This window comes from Pogoniulus pusillus, chromosome 23, assembly GCF_015220805.1.
Source record: "Pogoniulus pusillus isolate bPogPus1 chromosome 23, bPogPus1.pri, whole genome shotgun sequence".
NCBI lineage: Eukaryota > Metazoa > Chordata > Aves > Piciformes > Lybiidae > Pogoniulus > Pogoniulus pusillus.
The window spans coordinates 19,350,765-19,361,751 of record NC_087286.1 but is presented as its reverse complement, the minus strand read 5'-3'; the positions used below and the strand labels follow the sequence as shown (position 1 = coordinate 19,361,751).

Below are 10,987 nucleotides of genomic sequence, written 5' to 3'. Positions count from 1 at the left end.
ACGGGAAAACGTGCTGCTGCTGGAGAATGTTTCTACAGAGACTAGAGAACCCCCAGATAAAAATAACCTTGGAAGAAAATAAACAAATAAGATCATTCAGATTTCCTTGGTTAGGTATCAGATCACCCCTTCATCCTCCGCCACCTCGCCTCCCACCCCACCCCCCTCCGCCTCTGCCTCTGCATACCTGAGGTGCTGGATTATTGTCAGAGGACAGGCAGATGCAGTAATTGTTTTGTACAGCTTTGTTTATCTCCTGCTTTTGATTTTATCTCGGGAATTCTCCTCCCTGTCCTACACAGTGTATTAAAATCCCCGCGACGGAGCGGGATAACGAACGGGAAAGCTACCCTGGTACTGGCGGAGCGGACAGGTAACGCGGGGTTCAGGGAGGTTTGAAGTTTTTATGGGTAACTTGTGTCCGCCCGGGAGCGAAATATTTGAAGTGCAGCACCTCGAACACGTTTAATTATGGGGTAGTGGCAAAGCGAGAGTTTCCAAGTAATTAGAAAATACTTCTTGGGAGACAGGCTAATCGCTTTTCATGGGGCGCTTGAAGAAATTAACCTCTAGGTGCTTGTTTGAGCAAAACAACTTCGGATCAGCCAGCGTTGATCTCCTTTGATGGACCCGACCCGATGCGAGAGCCAGAGGAAAAAGGGAAATAAATTTACAGTGAAATAAAAATGGAAGATTAAAGGGAAGGGAAAAGGAAAAGAAAAAGAGAAATGAGGAGAGAAAGGTCTCGCTGTCCGTTTTCCTGCAAGGTGGAGAGAGGTCGATGTCATCCACAAGGAGCCCGCCTTCAAACAGCACTGTCACTTAGCGAGAAAAGACTAGGGTCAGGGCGTCACAGCCACCGGAGACGACACCACTCCGGCTCGGCCCTCTTCGGTCCTCGGCGGGGCCGTACAGCCCCTCACCGTGCGCCCCGTAGGGTCTCTGATATCCGCCGGGCCCCGTGGGTGAATAACGGGTCGGTGGCATATAAAGAACCCCACGCGCACCTTCTTATTCCTTCCTGAACGCCCCGACGAAGATTTGCGCCCCCGAAACCGGCCCAATCTCCCTGCCATCCAACCGCACTTTTCTCCTTAATGTTTTCGGGCGAAGAGGATTTCTGCTTAAGGACAAAAGACAGGACAGTAGTGCAGTTTTCCCTTCCCGAAAGAGCAGGGATGTTTCGGGGGTTCGAAGGGTAACGGGTTTTGAGGGGGAGCACTGCGCCCTACTGCCGTTTCGGGGCAGACAGGGGAGATGAAAGCCTGCTGTCCGGATGCGGAAAGGACGAGTCAATTACGGCCGCATCCGCGGATGCCGAACTGCGCCGCGGGGAGGGGCAGCACCGCAACCCCCTGGACAGCCCCGTAGGCACCGGGCCGGGCTCCGTTTCGCTGCCCCCGCTCCGTTCCCCGACCCCCTTTGTATCACCACCGCTCGCTTAATATTATTTATGCATTTCTGCAAGGAATTGTGGGATGCCGCCCCCGCTACCCCCCGGTAAACAGCGGGGCAATTAAAATCCCCAATAATCCACCGCTGGGGGATGATGATGAGGGTGGGGGGCTGCCTGAACACCCCTCGGCGGGACACCCCCACCTTCCATCCCACCCCCTCCCGCGCATCCCCGCGGCGTCCGGGTCCGGCTTATGGGGGAGGGGCGTGGGTGCTGTCACTTACCGGAGCTCCCCGCACCACGTGTGCGCATGTCCGCTCTGTCATTGGCCCGAGGCACGTGTCGAAGTGCCCGGGCCGGCGACGTCACCGGCGGGGCCCCCGTTAAAACCTAAAGGACAACAATCCAGAGTGGAAGTGTCCGGGCGCTGCGGTGGCGGTGGCGGCGGCGGCGGCAGCCGCCGGGGCGTAGCGCGGCAGCGCAGCAGCGGGGCGGGCGGCAGGGCGGGACCCCCCCCCCCCACCCGCGGCGGCCCCCGCATGTGCGGGTGCGGGGCGGCGCGGGGCGGCGCGGGGCCGGGCGCTGCCGGCCGGAGCCCCGCGGGGTGCGCCTCACCGCCCTGCCCTCCGCGGGACACCGGCTGCTGAGAGACCGCCTCCACCCCCGCCCCGGCACCGGCCCGGGGTTGGTGTTTTTCTTTTCTTTTTTTTTTCCTTTACCCACATCCCTCCTCTCCCTTTCTACCACCCCCAAATTATTATTTTTATTATTAAATTTTCCTCCGGATGAGGCTCGGCTGCAGCGGCGGTGGCCGGGGGAGAAGGCGGCAGCTCGCCGCGGGACCGAGAGGTTGAGCGGCGGCAGGAGACGGAGAGCGGCGGCAGGAGGACCGGAGCCTAGTGTATTTTTTATTTTTGGCAAAGTTGGAACTCGCGGAGGCTCGGCTGCTGGCTTTGGGGGTCTCCCTGGTTTTGTTTCTTTCATTATTTTTTTTTATCATTATTGCTATTCATTTTATTTTTTTTTTTCTCTGCAAACTCTGGATTTTGAATGCCGAGCACGGCCAGGAGAAACGAAAGCAAATAGACACCTGTGCGTGCGTGTACATATATATATATATATAAAATATATATATTAAAACAAAAAAAATATAATAAAGAACAACCGACTGCAACAGCAACAACAAAAAACGCTAGGCAGCCGCCCGGCCGGCGGCGGGGCGGGCAGCGGAGCCGTCGGCGGGGCCGGCCGCGCAGCATGGAGGAGGGCGGCCGGAGCCCCCGGGAGGAGGCGGCCGAGCCGCAGGAGTCCGGCGGCGACGCGGAGCCCGGCGGCGGACGGCGGGGGTTGCTGCTTCCCCCCGGTGATCCCCCGCACCCCCACCCGCACCCGCACCGCATCACCAACTTCTTCATCGACAACATCCTGCGGCCCGAGTTCGGGCGGAGGAAAGAGGCGGGCGGCCCCGGTGGAGAGCCCCGGCGGCCCGGCGCGGAAAGCCGCCGCAGCCCCGCCGCGGCGTCGGCCCCCGGGGCTCCGCTTCCCGGCGGCGGGGCGGGCTCGCCGGGCCGGGGGGAGGGCGGCCCCGCCGGGCTGGCCCTGCACGGCGCCGCCAAGAAAGGGGGGGACCCCGCGGCGCTGGAGGCGGCCCTGAAAGCGCGGGGGCTCAGCGGCGGCGACCTGTCGGTGAGCTCGGACTCGGACAGCTGCCAGGCCAGCTCCAACACCGGGAACCAGCCCATGCTCTGGCCCGCCTGGGTTTACTGCACGCGGTACTCGGACCGGCCCTCTTCAGGTAAGAGCTGCCCCTCCGGGTGGACCTGGTCCCCCCTGCCACACTCTCGGCCTCGAGATTCCCGGCTCGCCTCCTCCGCCCGCAGGGCCGGGAAGCCGGTAGGGAAAAGAGCCCGGTCCCTCCTTTCCCCTTCTTTGCCTTTTTTTTCGGGGAGGGATTTGTTTGGTTGTTTGGGTTTGGTTTTCGTTTTTGAGGGGGGAGTGGTGTCTTAAAATCTCTCGATTTTGCCCGGGGATGCGCGGATTCATCGAGAGAGGTAACACAAGGGTCTCTCTTTCCCCTCCACCGCGGAGAAACTGAAGCCGCCTGGGCTTGGGGCATTTCCCACCAACTGCCAGTTTTTATCAAAGAGGGAGGAAAAGAAGATCTGGCTTTGGGTTCCCCGCTCGTCCTCCTGGCAAGATGCCCTTCTCCCAGCCAGGAAAATACCCCCACGCCGTGTTTTGAGGAAGGGAGCACTGATTTTCATAGGCCTCCCCTTTCTTTGATTGTAATTTTTTTTTAGCCCAAACCAGCCCGCGATCGTTTAGTTCCCTCAGAGGGGCCTCGGAGCGGTCGCCGTTTCGTTTCTTTCTTTTAATTTTCTACCATGTGCTGCAACTTAGCTCTGTAGGGGCCGAGGGAGATTTCCGAGAGCCGGGGAACCTCTTTAGCAGGGTCTGTTTCTTGGCGAGCGCTTGATCAGAATCTTATGAAATTATTTATGAAAACATCTGGAAATACGTTAAAAATAAAAAGCCAGGGGCTAAAATGTCCTTCTGCTACCGCGGGGAGGGCAGGGCTGGCCCCGGCGGATTGGTAAAACCCTCCTTAAAAAAACGAGTAGAAACCATTGGGGGAAAGCATGGGAAGCACCACGCAGGAGATCCGCTCCGAAGAAGAAAAAAGGGGAGGGAAGAAATAAGGATTTTTCTCTTACAAAAGCAGCAAGCTTGTTTCCACCCGACAAGCCGGGCGGGAAGGAAGGATGGTAGGACGAGTTCAAAATTAGTTTGTAATGTCTGAAAACAAACTCTTAGTCGGAGGCAATATTCAGGGCTGGATTGGAATTTACTCCATTGTTCTCCAGTGCTCTCCTTTGTTAATATTTAATTAACATACATCCTCACAATGGCTCGGCCCGGGCAGAAAAGGCTCCTTGTGCTGCCGAGAATAATATTCCCGAGAATAATCCCGGCGATTCGGATAGGGCCATATGGGCACTGCAGCAGAGCGGCGGATTTCTGTCCGCACTGTGTACAGGCGACTGGTTGCCTTTTTTAATAGCGAGCCACCAAAAAAAAAAAAATCCACAACAAAACCAAAACAACAACAACAACAAAAAAAGGTCATGAAAAAAAAAAGAAGAGAAAGAAAAAAAAAGTAATGAGATTTCCTTGAAAAGAAAAATAGATCGGGGGAAAAAAAACAACCCCAAACAAAACAAACAAACAAAAATGTGTCCTTAAAAAAAAAATACTCTGTTCAGGAACTAAAATTTAGCTTCATGCGGCAGGCTCTGGTGCAAGCTTTCCTTGCTGGGCACCCTCGAGATGAAAAGGCTCAGTAGATGTGTTTCTGGATGGCTGGAACTGGGGTGAGGGGGGAGCCGCGCGGCCAGGCGGGCAGCGAACGGAGTCTGTGAGGGCGCCGGGGGCTGCGGTCCCGCAGCCTCCCGAGCATCCATTGGCAGCTGAGGCACAAAGCCAGGCTTATTTTCCTTTAGAATGGTTGTTTGAGGAGGGGTGGGGAGCATAGGATGCGGGTAGGAGCGTGGGCATCCCGTGTTCCTTGTCCCCCAACTCCACGCGGGATTGCACCCCGTGTGGGGACGCCCGCAGCAGAGCGTGGCGGTGTCGGTGCTTCTCTTCTCTCCCGGCCGTAGGTCCCCGGTCCCGCAAACCAAAGAAGAAGAACCCCAACAAGGAGGACAAGCGGCCGCGCACCGCCTTCACCGCGGAGCAGCTGCAGAGACTCAAGGCCGAGTTCCAGACGAACCGGTACCTGACGGAGCAGCGACGGCAGAGCCTGGCCCAGGAGCTCGGTCTGAACGAGTCCCAGATCAAAATCTGGTTCCAGAACAAACGAGCCAAGATCAAGAAGGCAACGGGCAGCAAGAACTCCCTGGCAGTACACCTCATGGCCCAGGGGCTCTACAACCACTCCACCACGGCGAAAGACGGCAAGTCGGACAGTGAATAGCCAAGGGCGAGGGGGGGGAGGGGGGGGGAGGAGGGGAAGAAGGGGAGGGGGGGGGCCGTTTGCAGTCAAAGTTTATACAATGCAATAATTTAATTAAAAAAAAATAAAAAGAAACATAAGGGCCAGTGTATAAAGATTATACCAGCATTAATAGCGAAAATATTGTGTATTAGATATAATTCTGCAATATTCTATGTATATATAATTTACAGGTAAGGTGGTGTAAAAATCCAAGATATCTGATTATATTTTTTTGGTTGGTTTTTTTTTGGTTGGTTTGTTTGATTGATTTTTTTTTCCTTTTTTTTTTTTGTTTGTTTGGTTTTGGTTTTGAGGGTTTAGGTTGGTTGGTTTTGTTTGTTGTTTTCGGTGGGTTTTTTGTTCTTTTTTTCGGTTGTATGGAGATTTTAGACACTATCTTTATGATTTTTTTTTAATGCTTAAGTTACATTTTTATAGACTTAAGCACTGTTTTAATGGACATTGGACTCTGTTTTTTTGAAATTAAAAAAGAAAAGAAAAGAAAAGAAAGAATTAAAAACAACTTGCTGAAGTCCAAAGATTTTTATTGCTGCATTTCACACGACTGTGAACCGAATAAATAGTTCTCCTATTTGTTCTATGAGTTTTACATTTTTTCCCCTTCTCATCTCTCCCCTTTTGCTTTTGTTTTTTTTTTTAATTTACTTTCTCTTTTTTCCCCTCTTTTTTTCTTTTCTTTTTTTTTTTGTTTCTTTTTATTTTGGGGAGGGCGACTGTGTCTAGGGTTGGCTTTGGGGGTAGATGTGGGGGAATGGATTTTAAAAAGGAAAAAAAAAAAAAAACCAAAGCAACAGTAGGGAAAGAAATCTCAAAGCACCGTCTTGAAACATGCCTGGCGTCTTTCTCTGAGTTCCCACTCCTTCATCACCCCCAGCAAGACCCACAAACGTGAGTGGATGCAGGATGCAGGCGTGGATGTGGGGTGCAAGGATGGGGTTAGCATCTCCCCACCAACAACTGATTGGGAAAACATTGGGACTCCCAGCGCCGAAAAGTGAGAGCCGCTCCGCTATGTGGATCCATCCCGATGCCGCCTTCTCGGACCCGCTCCCCTTGCGCGGGGGGCGGCCAAGGGATGGGACCTGGCTCCTCTCCGGCATCATCTCCCCTAAGCATTTGGGAGATTTTTATTACCCGTCTCAAATAAAGTAACGGTTTTAGTTTCCCCTTTCCCTCCACACTGACTCTCATGGCTTGGCACAGTGGGACTGGATGCTTCGCCACAATCCAACCCTCCCCATACAGACACCTCATTCTAGGGGGAGTTTTACTGGGGAGGTTCGAGGCGTTGTGCTGCGTTTAACCCGCTTTTCCCTGAGCATGGAGTCCCCCCTCCCCCACGGTACACGGGTTGGGGGTGCTGTGTCCCCCCGGGTACGGGAGTGCGCGGGTGGCTGCTCAGGAACAGGCTCTCCTGCGATACTGGGGGCTTTTTTTTTGGGGAAAAAACCTTCTCGCCTTGCCTTAAAACCTCTTTACGTAGCAGTTACAGTAGACACACATGGTACATAGTAGGATAAACTTATAAAAGAAGAAATAATTCAACTATAAACTAAAACCTGTAATTTAAAATTCTATGAGTAACCATCAGCTGCTTAGGGGGCAGGATGAAATGACACTGCTTTTTAGAAAGAAGGCAAAAAAACACTTTTTCATCTTTTCCATCTTTTTTTTTTCCCTCCTTCATCTCTTCAGTTTACAAAACATGGATTTTAGAATTGCAGTATCAAATACTTATCATTGGATCTAATATGAATGTTTCTATTTACAACTGTGCTCTCAACATTGTGAAATTCCCCTCTGCGTTTCCTGTGTTTCAATTATCGAGGACTGCATTTAATAATAATAATAATAATAATAATAATAATAATAATAATAATAAACCAAACCCACTTCATTACCGCATAGAAACGATATCAGTCAGACGTTGCAAGGGAGCAAAGCAGTTCGGGACTACCTTTGTGCAGGCTTTAGATAGGACTTGTGAGTGTGGGAGCTCGAATTGGAAGTATTTCGTAGTGTCAGCTGTCTACGGAGGGATAATTTCCGTGGCGATTTGTGAGATGGGTGATTTTGCAGCCAGGCGTTTCGTCAGCCTTTTGACTTCAAGAAGAAACTTTGAGCGATACATTGCTAGATGAAGGGGAGGGCAACGGCACTCGGCGTGTTAAAAAAGGTCCTGAAATCGGAAAAGAAAAATCTCTTTAATCTCACCTACTGTCAACAGGTTTCACCTTTTCAAGCCTTTAAGTAGCTGGTGGTGTGATGCTCTGGCAGGCTGCGTTTGGAAAACCTTTGCTAGATAACACGTATCCTGGAGCTCGGGAAGAGAGGTGATGGGAGTGCTGCCGATGCCACGCCACCAAACCAAGCACTCTGTAAAATACTTGGCATCCCCGAGAAATGACAGTACCACGATTTTAGGACGGGCTGGACAAAAATAAAACGATCACTCGTCTTGCTGCAACAAAGGGCACAACAGTTCCAAAATAGTTCTGCCTATTTTCTGCAGGCAGAAGCAGAGGGGAGTGAGGGGTAGAACCTCATCCTTCGGGCCGACTTCTGCTCATAAATTAAACCAAGGGGAGATGATTTTAAGAATAATTTTATTTCATTTCATTTCCTTTTAAAACTCCTGCTCTGGGATGTATTCTGCAAGGGGTAAAATTCTGCAGGAGCAGAGCTGCGGTTGGGATGATGCTCTAAGGGCTTCATCTGCCCGTAGCAGTGTGGGCCAGAGCTGAGCCGGCTCCCGAGCTGGTTTCCTAAACTAAGGTTTCTTTTTCCAGCCTTTCTAGTTTAGGTGCCTTTGAGGAGATCGAGGAGGGTTGGTTGTTTTTTTTTTTTTTTTTTTTTTTTTTTTCTTTGTTTTGTTTTGTTTTTTTTGGTCATCTCCACGAACGGAGACAGATGATTTATGTGGCGGAGGACACTAAGGAAGAGTTTTAAATCTGAACTGAAAAAAAAAGAGCTCCATTTTTCTGATGAGACAAACAGGAGCAGTCAGTGAGTTATGCACTGGCGGGTGAGTCCCACGGAGATTTTTTTTTATGTCTTTAAGAAGTCACTAAGCCTACACTGGGGGAAATTTTGGCCCCACTCTTTAAGTGTGCTACGATACAAAGTTTCCACCTGTCCCGCCCCGGCCTGCAAGAAGCGCTGGGGACAGAAGAGATGTGTGCGGCTCCCAGCAGGAATATGTATTTAGGTAAAAAGTAATAATTAAAAATAATATAATTAAGGGGATTTCTCTAAGTTAGTGCAGTGTATGGAGCAAGGACAGAAATGTCTCGCTGCTGCCTGGACTTTTTTATCCAGACCAGAGTACAAAATATTGGCAACTGGCAAGTTGCCTTTAGTTGGGAGCAGCGAATAGCTTCCGTGGGCTGAGCTCCTCACCTACCTCTCACATTTTTTGGTGGAAAGCTTTCATAGCAAGAGGTACGTGCTCGGATCCCCTTGCTCTGCTGCTCCTCTCGCCACCTTCCGAGCTGCTGCCGGTTCCCGTGCACCGCCTAGACAGCGCTCCCACGCCCGGGCAGTGGCTCCCCGCTGTCCCGGGGAAGGACAGCATAGCTAAATTGGCCCTCATTAATTTGAAATTTTAAGTTAATTTAACAGAAAGGGCTGCCTTACAAGCGCCTCTTGCAATTTTAGGAAAGCAATACCACCTTACTGAAGCAGCGTTGTATTTTGAGAAGGCAAAACCACAGCCCCAAACCACACCAAGCCCCGAAGCCAAGGCAAAGCCTCTCCCCAAAACCCAGTTGTGTCGGGGCAGGGGTAGGGGTAAAGGCAGGAGCAGAGGCCGGGGCAGCCCTAGGAGTCACCTATCGCCTTGTAGCATTATTTTCCTGGCAGGCAGCTCGCTGCTAGCTGGGCAGGCTCCCTTCCCTTCTGCCAAAGAACGAGTCTCATGAAAAAGAATAATAACAATAAAATATATAAAATAACCAACCCAGGCAAATATTTCACAGGCGAGCAAAAAATACATCTGCCCTTTTCGGGCTCCTATCAGTCCCTCCATGAAATTAATTAAGTGTATTTTCTGGCGAACTCTGTTCAGTAAGCATCTGAACGCTAAGGTTTAGTGAAGGTGTTCCTCCGCTCCACTATCTATTAATGCAGTATATCGCACATGCGATATACAGACCCGTACCCAGGCACTATATATGCAAATGCCGGCGCCATTTATTGTGAAATGCATATCAGAGTTAGAGGGAGAAACTATTCAGCTAGCTGGGGCTTGTGGGGGGGGGGGAGAAAGTAATTCTATATCCCGCTGATTTAATATCCGACCTTCGCATTCAATCCCCGCCCATGCAGCTATCAAAAGTACCCCTGGGATGTTTGGATATCATCTCCAAACTAACATCTGTGATTATGAAACGCTCAGAAGGGGAAGGTTAATAACAATTTGTTTCAAAGTGCCACGAGTCAATTTTATAAGCAAATTCGCGGTGCCTTAAAAACAAACAAACAAACAAACACAGTAGAAGCCCCACGGCGGGGTCGGTAACTGGGTGCTGAGGGCAGGATTTGTGCCCGCTTCCCGCAGGAATGTATCCGGAGCAGCCCGGGACGAGCATGGGAGCAGCAGCCGGGGATGGCAGGAAGGAGACATCTTCGTACTGTGCCAGCCCGGGGGATGCTCCCTGACACCAGTGGCTCCGGTAAAAAGGCAGCCGAGCACGTTTGGGGAGCCGAAGACAGTCCCGGGTTTCTGAGAAGAAAGTCGGGACGTCCTTGGCAACTGAGCTGAGCTTTTCAGAGCTGGGGAAGGAGCGGGTTTGGGCTTTGCAGCTCTGGGGTAGGGAGTAGTGTGTGGCATGGGCTTCCCCATAGACAGCGAGACCAGCCTTGCAGCTGAAAACAGCACTAGTCTGTCCTCAGTCTGCTCTGTCGCACATTTGGGACCCTTGGCAAACTCAGGCTTAGGCTGCGGGCCAAAACCTAGCCCCACCATTGAGAACGAACGGCCTGAATGATCCCAGGCAGAGAGGAGACTCGGGAGCCGCAGCTTCACCGCCACCCTCGCCCGGAACACGCTGGTAGCCCCCCGCCCGCTGCCCGCCCCTGCCTGCCCACGCTCAACAACGTTTACTCTCGCCACACCGTCTCCTCGACCTGGAAAGAAATTTAAATTTGGCATTTGACACATTTTAACGTCTTTTAAAAGAGAGAGAGAGAGAGAGAGAAAGAGAGAGAGACAGGGGCACACAGGCGCCGGCACGATCCGCCTCTGCTGCGGGGCCGTGCGTGGGAACCAGCGTGAGCTGGGAGTGGAGATGGGGGGTGTCAGCTCCACGTCCTGCGTGTCCTCGGGGCTTCCCTTGCCAGAGTGACTCAATTCTCGCCCCCTCTTATTCCTCTTCCAGGAGAGCAGGGTGAAAGGTGCCCGCGTACACGGCAGTGCTCCGGTGCCCGCTGCTTTGGCCGAGGGGGCTAGGAAGAGCCACCCAACTCAGACTGGGGCCTGAAGGGGACTGCGACCGGTTGCACTCGCCCTGTATTTCTCTGGGAAAAGAAAAAAAAAAATCAGTTTATTGTCTTAAAGGAGCTGCTGTTTTCGA

At 51.9% G+C, this 10,987-nt stretch overlaps 1 protein-coding gene across 1 annotated transcript; it reads left to right on the top strand.

The window, feature by feature from the left end:
- Window positions 1-1,965: 1,965 nt before the first annotated feature.
- EN2 (engrailed homeobox 2) lies at window positions 1,966-5,384 on the top strand. The gene is made up of 2 exons (XM_064162822.1): window positions 1,966-3,191; window positions 5,056-5,384. Exons 1-2 carry the CDS (start codon window positions 2,654-2,656, stop codon window positions 5,370-5,372), a joined length of 855 nt encoding a protein of 284 aa, XP_064018892.1. The 5' UTR covers window positions 1,966-2,653; the 3' UTR covers window positions 5,373-5,384.
- The last annotated feature ends 5,603 nt before the right edge of the window (window positions 5,385-10,987 follow it).